Source organism: Aythya ferina (assembly GCF_964211825.1).
Source record: "Aythya ferina genome assembly, chromosome: 4".
Classification (NCBI taxonomy): Eukaryota; Metazoa; Chordata; class Aves; order Anseriformes; family Anatidae; genus Aythya; species Aythya ferina.
Genome location: NC_140300.1, coordinates 61,058,396 through 61,074,273, shown reverse-complemented (window position 1 = coordinate 61,074,273; position 15,878 = coordinate 61,058,396). Strand labels below are relative to the sequence as shown.

Sequence of the window (15,878 nt, the reverse complement as noted above, 5' to 3'; positions counted from 1 at the left end):
CCTTCTGCGAGCTCTTTGGCATGGTCCCACCTACCATCCCTGCTCTGGAGAGAGAGACAAATTTAACAGATGGACTATTCAATGGACAAGGAATCAGCAGGATGGCTGCATCCAGAGAGTCACCGTCCATGCCTCAGTGTCACGGTGGAGACCAAGGACGAGCGCTGTCCCTCGGGTGTGCTGGGACCAGTGCTGTTTGTTATCTCTGTTAACAGTGTGGGCAGCGGGACTGAGCACACCTGCAACCTGACAGATGACGCCAGGAAGGGCTACCGGCAGAGGGACGGGGACAGCCCGGTGAAGCCCACCGGGGCCGAGCCCACGGAGCTCAGCTCCCTGCGGGGACCGGCCCCGCGCGGCGCCGCCATTACGCGGCCACAACCCAGGGCGCCCGCGCGGGGCGGGGCCCCGCGGCCGCCATCTTCCCTCCTCCCTCACGGTGCCCCGGTGCCGGGGGCGACCGGGGGGGACCGGGGGATGGAGCCGGGGCCGTGGCGGCTGTGTGGGGCTGGGGGCTGCTGGGTGGGCTGGGCTGTGCGATACTGGTGCAGTGTTTGGGTAACTGCAGCTGGAGGGAGCCGCGAACTGCAGGCAGAGGGAGCCGGGGATGCCCGGGGCTAACGAAGCGAGAAATACAAAGTGAATAGTCTATGCATTAAAACACAGCATGCAGTAGTCGAGTTATGACATGTGATTGATTTATGACCTTGTATAAAGCACAGATCGCGGCAACAATTACGCGCTATAATGAGTTTGAGACAGCCAGAACTAATAAATAAATAAATGCAAGCTAAATTAGTCAATATTTTTATAATGCACGACTATACAGCATTCAATAATAATACTCAAGCTATGACAATGATTGATTGGTGACCTTGTCTGAAGCTCAGATCGCTTTCACAAGCACCAGCTCTAACTACCCAGAGCTTTAAGCGCTGGAGACGTCCACCAGCTGTGCATGAACCGGAGAGGTGGCAAGCTGGAGATGTCCAGTGCTAATTAGTCAATAAATGCAAACTAAATTAGCCAATATCTATACAATGCACAGCAGTGACATTCAGTATTAATATTCAAATTGCAACAGCAATTGATTTACAACCTTGTGAAAAGTCCAGGCTGTCTGGACAAGCATGAGCCATAATTACCTGGGGTCAGAAATGAGCTGGAGCTGTGGTGAGCTGGAAACATGCAGGAGACACTGGGGGCTGCAGGCATCCATGGATCGCAGGCACAGGGGACTGGGATCCAGAAACACAAACTACTCCATACTCCAATTCACACTGCACAACCACAACATGCAGCATTAAAGTTATGACAGTGATTGATGTACAGCCTTGTCTAAACCCCAGACTGTTACAACAAGCATAAGCTGTCACGAGCTGGAGGTGTGAATGAGTCGACACCACCATGAGCAGGAGGTGTCTCTGGAGGCATCCAGGGCTGGAGATACCCATGAGGTATGAGGTGTCCAGGGCCATTTAATTAGTACGTACAAACTAATTAGTATCTATGCAATGTACAACTATGACATTCAATATTAACATTCAAGTTCTGTCGGTGATGTTTTGCAACCTTGTCTAAAGCCCAGGCTGTTTTTACAAGGACACTGTCATGAGCTGGATACAAAACAGAGCCAGAGGTGCAAATAAACTGGAGATACAATGAGCTGGAGATGTCCAGGAGACTTCCAGGTCTGGAGACATCCACAAGCTGGAGCTGCAAGTGAGCTGGAGAAATCCAGGGCTAACTAATCAGTAATTGCAAACTAGTTAGACAGTATCCATACAGCATACAACGGTGACTTCCAGTGTTCATATTACAACAGCAAGTGATTTATGACCTCGCCTAAAGCCTGGGCTGCTTCAACAGCCACGGGCTGCAGTTACCTGGAGCTGGAGGTGTCGGGGCAGGAGCTGCGCTCCCTGAGGTGCAGAGCCAGGCTGTCCCCAGCCACAAGTGGAGCCACGAGGCACAGGGCAGGTGGTGCCCACAGGGACTGTGGCACCCAGACCAGACCCAGCACAGCCACCAGGAGCCAAGGGCCCTGCTGCCACCCGCAGCTGTCCCTGGCACCCACCACGTGTCTCCTCCCCACCAGCCTCCCCCAGGACCCTGCTCCTTCCCGGGGTCGAGCACTTCCATGTGCCAGCAAGCACAGCCCTGTGGCACTGCTGACACAGGCAAATCCCTGGTGAGGAACCATCAGCAAAGAGGCTGCAGGAGCTGCCTGTGTCCAGCTGGTGCCAACGATGGGACTCGGAGTATGGCAGGAGCCAGGGTGCAAACCCTGAAGTGGCCGCATGTGCAGGGCCCCTGTGCCTGCAGGAGCAGTTTTTTACTTAAAAGGAGGAGTTTGAGCTGAAACTCCCAGAAAATGGGGTTGTGTTGGGGTGGGAGAAGGGGTGTCACAGGTAATTAACAGGGTCACGGGTAGCTGGGGTGGAGTGGGGGTCACTGGTAGGGAGCATGTCCCCTTTGCAACACGCAGACAGGCACAGGCATGCGGTCACCCTTTTATTAGCACCGTGACAAGCGTGACCCCTCGCCCCTCCAGCCGGCGCTGGGACCCGCCTGCAGGTTCCTGCAGCCGCTGCGGGGAGAGGAGAGCAGGGGAGCTGTCAGAGCCCCCCCAAAAGGGGGGGCTCTGACTCCCTGCAGCCCCCTACACCTTCACGCGACGTCCGTCTCCAGCACGTCCTCGCTTTTGGAGGGCAGGTTCTTGCTCAGCGTCTCCATCTCCTCTTCCTTCCTCTTCCTGCGCTGCTTCCGACAGTGGCTTTTTTTTTTTTTTTGGGGTGGGGGGGATAATAATTAAAAAAATAATCAGGATGAGGCATCACCAAGGAGGCTGCCACACTGTTGCCCCTTCCCCCTCCTCTCATCCCACCCCACGGAGGCTGCGGACGGCTCCCAGCCCCGTGGCGATGCCACAGCACCCTCAAACACCACTCCCACACCTCCCGTCCCCGCACCCTGTCCCCACGTACTGTATGCAGAGGCAGGTGCAGACAACGAAGATGATGAGGACGACAATGCCGGTGATGAGGGAGATGACCACGATCTGGCCCTGGTCGCCCCGCAGGGGGAAGATGTCCACCAGCTCGCACCGCGCCCCCGTGTAGCCCCGCTCGCACCTGCCCCGCGGCACAGGGGACAAGGGTAGGAGTCCAGGCACCACCTCACACCGTCCCCCTGTGCCACCGGACCCTCTCCACCAGGACTTACACACATGCCGGCGCTGCCTCGGCCACGAGGAAGCGGCACCTGCCCTTGACACAGTAGTGCCGGTACTCCTCGGGGCACCGCGAGAAGTGGCCCCGCCGCCGCAGCTGCGTCACGTTACCTGCGGGGACGAGCACAGGGTGGCCCCGGGGGTGGCAGCGCCCCGAGATGCTCCCCAAACCGTGGCGAGCCCAAGCCAGGCAGGCTGCCAGCACGCGTCCTTGGCTACTGCCGGCTCGGGGACACGGCGCTGATAAGCAGTGCGCCAGACAAAACACCCCCGGCACCCGCACCGCTGGGTGCCCCCCTGTTACCTGCACAGCCCTCGCAGGGCAGCCCCTCGGTCACGTTGGTGTCGGCGCCCACACAGCTGAAAAGAGCCAGGCCTGGAGAGGAGGAGGCATGGCTCAGGGGAGCGGCACAGGGAGGGGACCCCCTTCCCTTGGCAGCATCATCGTCAGCTTTTCCCTGGGCGGGAAGGGAAGGGAAGGGAAGGGAAGGGAAGGGAAGGGAAGGGAAGGGAAGGGAAGGGAAGGGAAGGGAAGGGAAGGGAAGGGAAGGGAAGGGAAGGGAAGGGAAGGGAAGGGAAGGGAAGGGAAGGGAAGGGAAGGGAAGGGAAGGGAAGGGAAGGGAAGCTGCTCCCTGTCTGCAGGTGCCTGGCCAGGTGGCATCCTGGCCCCACATGCCACCAGCCACCCTCCTGCCACCACCCCATCCCTTCTGTGCTGTCGGCATGGGCTTGGGGGACACAGGGGCAGCCGGTGGAGCCCCAGGCAGGGATGGATGCAGCAGCCAAGCAGCCCCTTTGGAAGAGCCTCCTGGAGGCTTCAAGTGCCACCACGCCGAGCCCCTGCTGTGACCCTGCTGCCGCAGCAGGACGTGGGATGCCCGCCAGGGAGCCCAGCCGAGGCGAGCGCCCCGGGTTTGGCACTTTGCGGGGATTCAGCCAGGAAAGGGGCGGCCGCCCTGGGACGTTTGCAGGCAGCGGCGCGGTAACCGGATCGCCGGCATACCAGCACTGACTCAGCACGGCTCCGCGGCGTGGGGCCGAGCTGGGGACGGGTCCTGCCAGCGGGGCCGGGTGTCTCCCGTGGGGTGGCACGGCACGGTGCCTCACAGCACAGCGGGGCACGTCCCCGTGCCGCGGGGAAGAGCTGGGGTGGGCGCGACGTCCTGCTAGGCCAGCACGGCCTCCCCACAAGGGGCAAGCCTGGCAGGGCCACCGGCGAGCGGGATGGCAGCGTGGGCAGCCTCCCGTGTCCCCCGGCTGGTGGCGGGGCCTTTCCCAGCACCGCGTCCCTCCTGGCTATATATAGGCACCGCCGCCACAGCAGCACGCCTCAAGCCACTGGGTGCCAAGAGAGCGGGGCTCAGCCTGCGCTGCCTCCAGCAGAAGGGACGAGGCCAGGGCGGGCCCCCCGGCACCAGCTGCGGGCTGACTTCACCCCAAGCGTGCGGCTCGGCTCGGCTCGGGAAGCTCCCCAAGCAGGGCAGTGCCCCCGGCCTTATTGCAAACAGCTGCCGCAGCCGCCCTCCGCGAGGCCTCCCTCCGGCAGCCTCCCCTCCGCGGGGTGGTGGCACCGGGGATGCTGCGGGTGCTGGTGGCACCGCGGGGTCCCCAGGAGCTGGGTCTCAGCCTGCCCATCGGCGGCTCCGGTCTGATGCTCTCCATCTGCCCCATGCCGGGCACCGCAGCCCCAAAACAGGTCGGGCACCATTCTCCGGGTGGGTGCGGGTTGGGCAGAGCGCGGCAGCAGCCCCACCAAAGGGCTGAGCCCCAGCTGCTCCCATCTGGAGGTGGGAAGGAGCACTCCGAGGTGGGACCTTCCCCTTTTGTGCACTTTTAGTGCTCAAGGAGATCACCCCACAGCGCGAAGTTGTGCCCCGTCCCTGTGCCAACGCGTGCACCTGTTGGAGAGGTGCTCGCTGTGCCCGCATCCTCCATCCCGGGTGCTGTCTGGGACAGCAAAACACATCCACACATCTGTCCACAATCTGTCCACACGTCTGTCCACATGTCTGTCCACACGTCCACTATCTCCAAGGCCACCCGCGGGCAGGGTCCCGGTGCAGGTGACAGAAGAGCCCCGCGCAGTCCCGAGGGGCTCAGAGCCGAGCGCAGCCCTCGCCCATGGCCAGGCACAACCGGGGGCCACCAGGAGGGGACAGGGGGACACCGCGGGGCACCGGGGACGGGACCAGAGGTGGCACCGGGACAGAGGTGCGGGACACCGGGCTGAGCACGGCGAGTACCGGGACGGGACGGGACGGGGCGGGACGGGAGCACCCCGGGCGGGCTCAGGGTGCGGGGACCCCTCTCCAGGACCGTGCGAGCCCCGTAACGGGACAGGCCCCCCCCTCGCCGCCCCGGTGCCGCCGCTTACCGGAGGCGAGGGCCAGGCAGAGCAGCAGGGGACCGGGGCCGCCGCCCGGCACCGGGGCCGCCGCCGCTTCCATGGGCGCCGCAGCCTCCGCCTGCCCGGTGCCCGGTGCCCGGCGGCCGCGGCGGGGCGGGACGGGACGGGGCGGGACGGGGGCGGCCGCTGCCAGCACCGCCACCCATTGCCTCTGCCCTCCTCCTCCTCCTCCTCCTCCTCCTGCTCCTCTTCTTCCCCCCCGCGGGTGGAAACCCACGGGTGGGGTCCCATCGGCGAGGGTTTCCCCGCCGGCCCCATGATCGGGGGCTGCGGGAAGGTGGAGAGGGGACGGGACCCTTCGCACCCTCCCAAATGTCCTCCCAAATGTGGGCCCCCCCCTGCACCCGCTGTCCCTGCGGGCGGAGGAAAGAGGGGCTGGAAAGGGAGCGGTGACCTCAAACCGCAGGATGGCAGCGATGGATGCGCGCCCTGGCAGCCGCCCCATTTGGCCGCCGGCCGGGGCTGAGCGAGCTCCTGCAGGAGCCCCGGAGAGCAAAACCCCACGCGTGGGGCCCTGGTGGCCGTGGGTTGTCCCCTGGCCACGCTGGGATGGGTGAGGCTGAAGTCACCCCAATGCTGCAGCCCGCCAGGCGCCCCCCACACAGCGTCCTGCTCGCCCCAAATCCTCCGGTGTCAGCTCGCAGCCCCCGCTCCGTTAGGAGAACCCCATCCACCTGCAGGGAAAAGTGCCCGTGTCTGCCCCGTGTCGTGACCCTTGTGGTGTCCCAGACCCCGCTCCCGGGTGTCGCAGCAGACCCCGCACCGCTCTTGGGGCGATTCCCGGCTCTGCCCACCCGCCCCCTTTTTGTGCACCGCTACCTCCAGCACGCCCCAAACCCAGCTGCCCTTCCTGCTCAGCAAACTCGCTCTCGCTTTGTCCTTTGCCCCCTCGATGCCTTCTTTCCCTTCTGTCTGCTTTCACCTCGTTGAGTCCGAGAACCAGCCCTTTCCTCGCTCCCCGCCTGGCTAAAATCTGCGTCGCTGCCCCCCGCCTGCCGCAGCAGGAAGGGCTTTCCGCCGGGGAGCTTTTCCCAGACCCCAAAAACATCAGGACAACGGCGGAGGATGCGAGAGGGCTGGGAGCAGAGCCGGAGAACCCCTTAAGCAGGGGGGATATAAAGCGGGCCCCCCGAGCTGCGCCCGGCCGGGGGGTGTGCGGGCAGCCGGCCGGGGAGGGGGGCGATGGAGCCGCCCCCCTGCCCCAAACCCAACCCCAACCCCGTCCCGGTTCCCGTCCCGGTTCCCGTCCCGGTTCCCGGCCCCGTCCCGGTGCCAGCAGGTGCCGCTGCGCTCCCGGGGCTGCAGCGGGCGGGGAGCGGGGCGGGGAGCGGGGCTGGCGGTGCCTTCCCCATCCCGCCTCCTCCTGCCCTGCTTCCCTCCCTCCCTCCCTCCCTCCCTCCCTCCCTCCCTCCGCGGCTGCCCGCGCCGCCGGGACCATGGGCTGCTGCTGCCGCCTCCTCCTCGCCCTCCTCCTCCTCCTCCCGGCAGGTGAGAGGCCGGGGACACGCGTGGGAAGGGCAGGCGGGGGGGTACCCCTCTGCCGTGGGGGTGGGGGGCCCCGTGGGAAATAACACCTCCTCCCCCCCCCCAAAAAAAATAAAAATAAAACCACCACCCGCGGGTCCTCGGGATGGGGGGGATGCGCCCAGCCTGGAGCCACGCGTGTCCGCGGCCGCCAGTGGGGTGGGCAAAGGTGTTTGGCCGCTCCTGTCACTTGCATGGCACAGGTGCGCCCCCAAGCCCTCCTGGGGGGATTTGGGGGCAGCCCAAAAGCAGCCGGGTGTGTGTAGGGTGTGCGGTGGGCAAGCCCCACGCAGGGAGAAAGGCGGTCAAAGGCTGTGCCCCGCTCGGTGGGATCCGGGGCAGTCACCCACTGCACGAGGGGACCCCACTGTGCAAGGTTTTGGGCACATCGCCCCCGGTTCAGCCTCAGAAGCGTTCAGCCTGCCTGGCTTTTAGTTTATTTTTATGGCTGGAAAGTGAGGGGGGAGGAAACAAGCACAGGAGCGCTCTCAGCCATTTGTGCACGCCGTGCATCCCCGGCAAGGGGAGACCTGCGAGGGGACCAGAGGGCTCAGAGCACATCAGCTGCTCCTGGGACATCTCCCCCCAGCCAAGCATCCCTCCCGTGCCCACTGGGAGCTGTTTCTCCCAGTGCCCAGGACAGATCCGGCACCATTCCCACCAGCACCCAGCTCTGCAGCACCAGCAGGTCCCCCGTGGAAGAACCCAGGAAAATTTCCTAAGATTTTGGCCCCGCAGCTTTTTGGGATGCTTCCATCAAGGGCTTGGATCTTTTGGGTGTTTTCTATAATTTTTCTCCACTGGAGCAGCATTTACAAGAAAAAGTCTTTTGGCACCAATGTGTGATTTAAATGTGCATTTAAATGATTTAAACGTTCATTTAAATGTATGATTTAAATGTTCATTCTTCAGGGCTTCATGACAGAGACGATGCAGCTTGGCAGGAATAACTCCGTGCTTTTCTTGGCCCTGTAATGAAATAATAGCATCCCTTGCACGGCGTTTGAGAGGAAGGAGGAAGTTTGTCATACCTCTGACTTCTTGCTCAGGAGGCAAATTAGAGTGCTCGCAGCCTTGCTGGCCCAGCTGACGCAGAGGGCAAGGTCTGCGAACGAGGCGAGGCTCAGCACCCAGGTGATGCCGCCAAAGGGACTCACGAGGGGATGGGGACCTGCAGACCAGCAGCAGCCCCAGAGGCTTCCACCCCGTGCTCAGGCCCCTCGGGCAGCTTGGGCACCAGGCTGGGTACCACCCTGGGTAGATCCTGCGGGCAGAAGATGAGGCTGCCCTTTGGTTTTGCTTCCAAAAACCCAGACCCATGACATGACAATGGCTCTTACCTCTATGCTGCTTCTAGAGGCAGCTGCTGGGCTGGGGTGGGAAGCAGCACCCAGCTTTGCTAAGCGGCCATGGGTCCTCCTCTGGGCTGACCTGGCCAGTATTCACTGCTGCGTTTCCTGGCTTCAGAAGGGGTGGCTAGGTTAAACGTGGAGGGTGGCAGAGTCAGGATAAGGTGCACCATTCCCTACGCTGCTCTTACTTTTCTCCTGAAGGAGATGCGCAGCAAACGCGATGGCTGGGGACCGCTGGGGTTAACCCAGGGTGAGAGCACTGCTGTATTCCCCACGTAGGTGAGGTCTACCTGCTTGCCGTGGCACAGCTGCCACATCCAGCTCTGTTTTCCTGGGCTAGAGCTCCTCTCTTTTGAGCTGCCTCTCAGCCGGTGTAACAGCCGAACAGCTTGCCACGCTTGCCTCTGGAGTGGCTCTGAGCAATGTGCTGCTATTGAAGCTCCCAGCCCAGGCCAGGTATGTGTTCCCAAAGCAGGGCATGGAAGTGAGACATCACCTTCATGTGACGTGCAGGAACCAGGACAACAGCATGCCTGCAGGAGAGGGAGCTGCTCCGTGCACTAGGTGGTGTTCCCGTGGTTTCCCAGATGACTGGGACTGATGATCTTGAAGGGGAGAATATCTGTGCTACAGGGATTTGGATTTTTCTCTCCCATTTCCATCTTCAACCTGTGCAAAGGCCCCACGGGGCTGTAAACTGGGCAGAAGGGATGGCACCAGGCGATGTGCCTCCTCCCGGCAGCTCCGCATCCAGCCCTGCTCCCAGCCGGGTCCAGCAGGGCAGAATGGCCCTAAGGGAATCAGATGGGCACATTCTTCAGTGCTGAACTATGCTCGGTATCCTTTGATAACTGATGTCCTTCAGTTGCTTTGACAACCCTGCCTGCCTCCTAGCTCCTGAAGTCATGTGGTCGTGAAGGCAGATTTCTAGTGTTTTTCTATCTTTTGTTCCAGTGCACTCTTCTGGCTACTGCTCCCAGCCGCAGCCCAGGTGCTGAGAGGACGAGGGACCCACTGCCTCAGCAGTCCTTCACCTTTTCAGATGTGCTTGTAGAGGACCCGGCTTGCTGGTGACCTCCCAGCCCTGTGGGTATGGGCTGTCCTGAGCAGGACGTGGTGGCACGTGGGGCCCTCAGCCAGGGATGCTCTGCAGGGTCCCCGCAGGACCCGAGGCTCAGGAGCAGCCTGTATTGCTGGTGGGATCCCTTTTCTAGGCTGGAGGAGAGGACAGCCTGATGTGTTGTGACTTAAGGTGGTAGTGGCCAGGCTGGAGCTCAGGGTCCCATGGCGATGGTGGTGCAGGGCTGGGACATTTAGGGTGAGGCTTCAAGCAGGCAGCACGGGATCTCAGGGAGGTTTCGCAGAGGGTCAGCAAGGTCTTGCAGAGGTCTGGCAGCCCTCTGGGGTCCTGCCACACCTGGTGGAGCAGCAAGACGCCCTGCTAAAGGCTGTGGTGACGGCCTGTAACCTGCTGGGCCAGTCACACCCAGCTGACGTGCCCCGGGACGTCCGAGGGCAGCCTTACTTCAAAGCCACCAAGGTGCAGGGCCAAGCCTGACCTCGAGAGCCCCAGGGCTGGAGGATGTGTGGTGCAGGCCATCAGCACGTCCACCCGGAGCTGCTTAGTGCCCTGGCGTGGCCACCTCTACGTCCTGGGCCCCCAAAATGCTGGGTGCGAGCTCTGCACTTCCCTTTGCAGAGGTTTAGGTGCCTGCTGGTGTGATTTTGTGTTTGGAGTTAACGCTGCCTGCACTGGGGGGGTGAGGCCTGGTGGTGGCACAGTTCCTGGTGCCATCCCGCTGCCTGCCTGGGAGAGGTGCTCAGTGCTCCCCATGGAGGCAGCGGGGGGCTGCGGGTGCCCCCTGCCAGGAACCTGTGCCTGCTTCCCGTTAAATAAGGAAAAGGCCACCTCAAAACACCTCCTTTCCCTCGCCTTTGATCTCCTTCATGTTCCTCCCGCCAAGTGAGTCTTGGGAAGACTGCGGGAGTGCTTGAACCTGGTCAAGGGAGGAGAAATGGAGGATAGCAGTGTTCCTGTACCAAAAACAAACAAAAAAAAAAAAAAAAAAAAAAGAAAAAAAAAAAGAAAAAATAAAGGCTATAAAGGGAAAATCAACATCAATCCTCAACATGCCTCCAAGTGCTCCCACCTCCCCTTCAGCACTGGGATTTGGAGCCTGCCCTCCTGGGTGCCACCAGCGAGGGGCTTTGGGGGAAGTGACTTTCAGGGCAGCAATGAAAATCGGTGTTGCCTGAGATTGTTTTCCTTCTTTCTCACATAGCCCCATGACAAGGTGCTCAGGGGTGTACATAAGAGTGCATGGGAATAGAAATTCCTCCCGACGTCACTTGTTGTTGGCATGCCCTTCCCGCAGCCTGGCTGTGCCTGGGGAGCTGCTGGGGACAGCCTGGAGCTGAGCTTCTCTCTGGAGAGAGCAGGAGGGAGAAAAAATAGCAGTCACTGGTGGGGACAGGGGAAAGAATGACTCATCTTCATGCGAAGAAATGGCGATGAATGAATGCACAAGGAAATGGGGGAGAAGAAAGCTGCCCTGTGTTATCGCTCCCAGCTGCGTGGTGCCTGCCGGAGGGGTGGTGGGGATGGGGCCGCCAGCCTGGGCTAGGGGGTGCTGAGCCCTGCAGGGGGGTGGGTTGGGATGCACGGGATGGGGAGTCCCAGCATGCTGGGACCCTCTACCCCATGGCCCAGGAACAAGAGCAGGAAGAAATCCTCCTTTTCCTCCCTGTCTGCTCCTAATGGGGGATTTCAGCTGGCTTTGGGTTCCTGGGAGTTGTGACAAGCGCACAAGATGCCACCTGCCACAAGGATGTCTCCCTTACTAACCTTCATTTTTCTCCCTCCCAGGACTTGGTGATGACCCCACAGCTTCACCCCTTGCCCCCGCCAGCACCCCCCAAGAAGTGGTGGGGACAGCAGCAGGGCCGGGCTCGGGGGGCACAGCTGTCCCTTCAGCAGCTCCCCACCAGACTGCACCACCGACTGCCACGGGACCCACCAGAGATGAGGTGTCCTCCGGGCCAGCTGAGGTGGATGACCCCAATGGGGGCACTGTGGCCATGTTGTCCCCTGCTTCCATCCCCACGAGCACTGTCGCTGCAGCGGACAACCCCCCCGTAGCCTTCAGCTCGGTGCCACCTGCCTCAGAGACAGCCCCAGGTTCTCGGACAGTGTATAATGCCAGCGTGGAGGGAGGGATGATGGATTTGGGGACACCTCCCAGCCCCACGGGAACACCTGCACCCTTCTCTTCCTCCCCACGCAGCAGCACCCCATACTCATCCCCTGGGACGGTGTTGTCCCCACCAACCGTCCCCAGCAGCACCACCCAGTCACCGATGCCAATGAAGGCTGTCCCTTCCCCAGGGACGATGGCCGTGGCATCGAGCCTGGCCACGGAGCCAACGTCCCCCTCAGTGACTGTGGCCAGCCCCACCGAGGACACAGCCGACGGCAAAAGCACCCCCTCCACCGGAGTCACCATGGAAGAGGTCCCACGTGCCTTGAGCGCAGGTGAGCAGCTCCCCTCCCCATGCACGTATGCAGGCACACACACCACTTTTTTTTTTTTTTTTTCCTGCCCTTGCCATTTATGGCTTCCCTTTCTAGTTGTTTTTCCACCCAGAAGTGACACAAGAGCCTGGTTGTCAACCCTGAGAGCAAGGCTGAGCTTTCTTGATGTGCTCCCTGGAGGAGCCCGTGTCATCTGCTCCACCTGTGGAGGGAGGGGGTTGTAGATACCCAAACTTAGGTGCTCAGTTGTGAGCAAAATCCTTAGCCTCATGGTTGTCCTTAAAAGCTCACAGAGGGGAGGAAAGAAGTTTCCTGACGATGGGCTAGGAGTAAGGGAGAGGAGAAACATGCTCCATCTGGAGCCACCATGAAGCTGGAGCTAGCTGTTTGATAGACCCTGGTCAAGGAAGAAATGGGGCCTCTGTCTCGACAGCCATGGAGAAACCACCCATCACCTGGCTGCAGAAGCCTCCCACCGTGATTACTTTGTGACCTGTGGGCCCTGGAGAGAAACCCAGTTTTGTTTTAGCCCGAATCTACCTGCACTGTGTTACGGGAAGGTGGAGATCCCAAAAGTATATGGGTGCCTGGCACTGCTGCATGGCCCAGCAGCCTTCAGAAGGGGCTTTGGGAAGCCCCACGGGGGTGTCCGTGCTGGAGATGGCCGGCAGGGTTGCATCCCAGAGCTGCTGTGGACAATGGGGCTGAGGGCTGAGCACTGCTCTCTCTGCTGCTGCCCGCAGGGAGCATCGTGGCCATAACAGTGACGGTCATCGTGCTGGTGGTGCTGGTCTTCGCAGCGGCGGCGTACCTCAAGATCAGGTAAGGCCAGCAGCCTGCAGTGGGGACAACCATGAGGGCCATGCCTCGGGGCAAGGCTTCGAGTCCCAGCCTTGTGTATCATGCCCCTACCGAAAGGCAGAGCTTTCTTCAACACCTCACAACACCCTTGCTTAAATGCCGGGGCTGCTGCTCAGCATACAGCCATACACACCATGTATCCCCAGGGCAAGCGTTCGCCTCAGGGCTTTCCGTGATGCCTGCAATAAACAGCAGCATGGCCAGGCACTGAGCATCTCTCACGAGGCTTTGCTGGCAGCCAGGATGAGCAAATGTCTCGTGTTAACTCCTGGCCATGCCCTGGCATGGCTCAGTGTGGGTGGGACACTGTGTGGGCTGTGGGGAGGTGGGAGTCACTGCACACTGCAGGTCCCGGTGCCTTTCCACAGGGAAATGAGGGATAAATTTGGGCTTCAAGGTGCTGGAGGGCAGCCGGTGTGCTTGCTGCTCTGTGGGCCTCCCTGGCCGCGTTCACCTTCTGCAGGCTGACCCACTGTGTGCTTCCCCACAGGCACTCCTCCTACGGCCGGCTGCTGGACGACCACGACTACGGCTCCTGGGGGAACTACAACAACCCCCTCTACGACGACTCCTAGCAGGAGAAGATCCTTATTTATCAGCGCTTCTGCAGCACGGCACCCGCTGCTTCCCCCCCACCGTGTGTGCTGGGCCACGGCCAGAGCAGGCGCCTGGGCACCGAGCCGCAGCCACCGTGAGCAGAACCACGGCAGGTCCAGCAGAGGACAGGCGGCCGGAGGGCGGGTGCGTGGCACCCACAATAAACCTGAGCGTTGTCCCTTTGTGTGGGAAGCTCTCTGCTAATATGGGATGGATGCCGCCGCACCTCGGCTTCAGCAGCTGAGTGGGTCCTGGGGAGGGGAGGGGTTGGCAGCTTTGCTTTTAGCCCAATAAACCCGAATTCCCTGGGGGAGAAGAGGGGGAAGGATGGAGGCTTACACTGCATCGTGGTGCCCTCGGAAGGAACATGGGGGAAACTAAGAGGGTCCCGCTGCTTTGTGCATCCCTCCCTCCCAAATCACCTCCCTGCATTGCCCCACTGCAAAATCCTCTGCCTTCCCTCACCTGTGGTAGCTTGCCATGGGTCACAGGACATTACAATTGCTCCTTTGCCTGTTTTTTCTTTTTTATTTTTTTCTTTTTTTGTGTGTGTGTTTGTGCACAGAAGCTTATTTCCTTTTTAATCCCACTTTTTAATTTTGATGTTTATATTCCCAAATACCATGTGGGAATGCCCAGGAAAGGTTCCCACCTGCACTTCTGGGATGAGAAGCAACTCACTGTTGCACCCATAGCTGTCTGCTTCACAACATTACTTTTAATCCTTGAAATACCTCTCCTCTAAAATACACTGAAGCTGCTTTAATCCCCAGTTTATGCATATACCTGCTTGGACAAAAAAAAAAAGAAAAAAAAAAAAAAAAAAAGAAAAAGGGTGATTTATGGCTGTTCTCATCTTTACAAGCTGTAATGCTGTAATGCAGATGCATGCTTCTACCAGAGCAGGTGTGCTGGCAAGGTCTTTTTGTCACTTTTGCAGGATCAGCACCTTGAAGCTGCCCATTCAGGGGACAGCTATGATGGGCAGGACTGCATTTCTGCTCTGGGTCTGTGGCAGAACAAGCCCCATGTATCTCCTGAAACCAGGAGCTCTAGCCCTCCTCTAGCCATGATGTGTGAGCATCTGGGTAACACTGACTGAGCACTGGAGCAGGGGGTTATTTTGGGACGGGGCCGGTCACTGCCCCCACAATAGGGTCTCCCCAGCACCTTGGCAGCCCCAAACCAGTGGGCCCATGGAGAAAACTTTATCGTTTTTTGGGAGCTGTCACTGGGTGGCTGAGGTTCACCTCAATACGGAGATCCCACTGCTGGGCTTGGTGGCACTAAGGCTGAGCTGCAGGTACCAAGTGGTTGTTTAATCTCTTTTAGTCCAAACCAGGTAGAAACTGTGAATAAAGAAGAGAATGCTGCTAAAGCACTGCACAGCTGTAAGGTTTGCCCTTATCTGAAATACTGTGTGCACCTGGGTCTCCTCTGCCCTGTGCTGAAGGGCACTGCAGATTTGGAGCAGGTGTGACAGCAGGCAAGAAAAGCAATCAAGGTGCTGGGAATGACCAAGGGGCGAAGAGGAAAATGTGATAATTAAAACCACAACCAGTGCAGGGAGGGCACTGCCCATATATTGCTTTTTCCAGCATTGTTGTGGCTGGTGGGAAATGGGTCCATGTCAATCCTATGGCTCCTTGGTGGAGCATGCCAGCTCTAGGACAAACCAGGTTAATGGGAAAAAAACGCACTGATAACAGCACCTTCACACCTATCCAGCTGAGGAAAGACAAGTTTTCAGCATATACAGGGCAAGTTTTATGATAGGGTATCTCTCTTCTTGTATTTCCTTTTATTATTCTTACATAATATATTTACTTATACTGATGACGCTTCAGTGGGCCCCAGGACTCTTCTGGGCTTATGTTTATGGGCTTAAATACATCCTAGCAGGCATACCCCAGGAGGGAGCACTCCTTTCCCATACCGAGTGATAGGGGGCAGAACCTGAGGCCACCTGTGGAAAACCAAAATACCTCCTGGGATGCTGAAGCTCCCCAGTATTTAATATGAGGGTTCCCTTCTTTTTCCCCAGCAGCCCTGAGGATGAGGGGACGCTTGCAAAGCAGCCAGTGTGAGATAAAACCTGCTCACGTCGTGTCAGGATGTGAAAAACCAATGCGCGGATGAAAACAGATGTCTCGAGGGAGCTTTCTCAGCCACCGAGTTATCGTTTCCTGCAGAGACATTGTGGAACAGAAGTTTTATGGTTTCGCTTCAGGTTGTGACCGAAAGCACGAGGGCAGCCTGCGGCATCCCCGATCGGCCCCGGCGAGCTGCTTGGGGAGGCTGGGGAAGGGAGGGGAGAGGACACCAAGGACATTTCCTTGTGTCCAGTTGTCACCTGAGAAAACACTGTCACCC

General features: G+C 59.8%; 2 protein-coding genes across 2 annotated transcripts; one reads left to right on the top strand and one right to left on the bottom strand.

Moving 5' to 3' along the window:
* Nucleotides 1–2,501: 2,501 nt before the first annotated feature.
* Nucleotides 2,502–5,740, bottom strand: BTC (betacellulin). Its single transcript, XM_084519245.1, has 5 exons — nucleotides 5,607–5,740; nucleotides 3,537–3,608; nucleotides 3,226–3,343; nucleotides 2,988–3,134; nucleotides 2,502–2,776 (listed from the first exon to the last, which is right to left on the bottom strand). The coding sequence occupies exons 1-5, from the start codon at nucleotides 5,677–5,679 to the stop codon at nucleotides 2,671–2,673; spliced, it is 516 nt and encodes a 171-aa protein (XP_084375371.1). The 5' UTR covers nucleotides 5,680–5,740; the 3' UTR covers nucleotides 2,502–2,670.
* Nucleotides 5,741–7,036: 1,296 nt separating this feature from the next.
* On the top strand, nucleotides 7,037–13,689 carry PARM1 (prostate androgen-regulated mucin-like protein 1). Its single transcript, XM_084519240.1, has 4 exons — nucleotides 7,037–7,127; nucleotides 11,382–12,047; nucleotides 12,791–12,869; nucleotides 13,399–13,689. Exons 1-4 carry the CDS (start codon nucleotides 7,076–7,078, stop codon nucleotides 13,481–13,483), a joined length of 882 nt encoding a protein of 293 aa, XP_084375366.1. The 5' UTR covers nucleotides 7,037–7,075; the 3' UTR covers nucleotides 13,484–13,689.
* The last annotated feature ends 2,189 nt before the right edge of the window (nucleotides 13,690–15,878 follow it).

Bases quoted from the DNA above. Each gene is read 5' to 3' on its own strand.
- BTC (XM_084519245.1), bottom strand. From the start codon at position 5,679: ATGGAAGCGGCGGCGGCCCCGGTGCCGGGCGGCGGCCCCGGTCCCCTG. The intron at 3,344-3,536 runs GTAACAGGGGGG...TCGTCCCCGCAG, and splicing joins GCCCTGCGAGGGCTGTGCAG to GTAACGTGACGCAGCTGCGG. The intron at 3,135-3,225 runs GTAAGTCCTGGT...GCCGCGGGGCAG, and splicing joins GAGGCAGCGCCGGCATGTGT to GTGCGAGCGGGGCTACACGG.
- PARM1 (XM_084519240.1), top strand. From the start codon at position 7,076: ATGGGCTGCTGCTGCCGCCTCCTCCTCGCCCTCCTCCTCCTCCTCCCG. The intron at 7,128-11,381 runs GTGAGAGGCCGG...TCTCCCTCCCAG, and splicing joins CCTCCTCCTCCTCCCGGCAG to GACTTGGTGATGACCCCACA. The intron at 12,870-13,398 runs GTAAGGCCAGCA...GCTTCCCCACAG, and splicing joins GCGGCGTACCTCAAGATCAG to GCACTCCTCCTACGGCCGGC.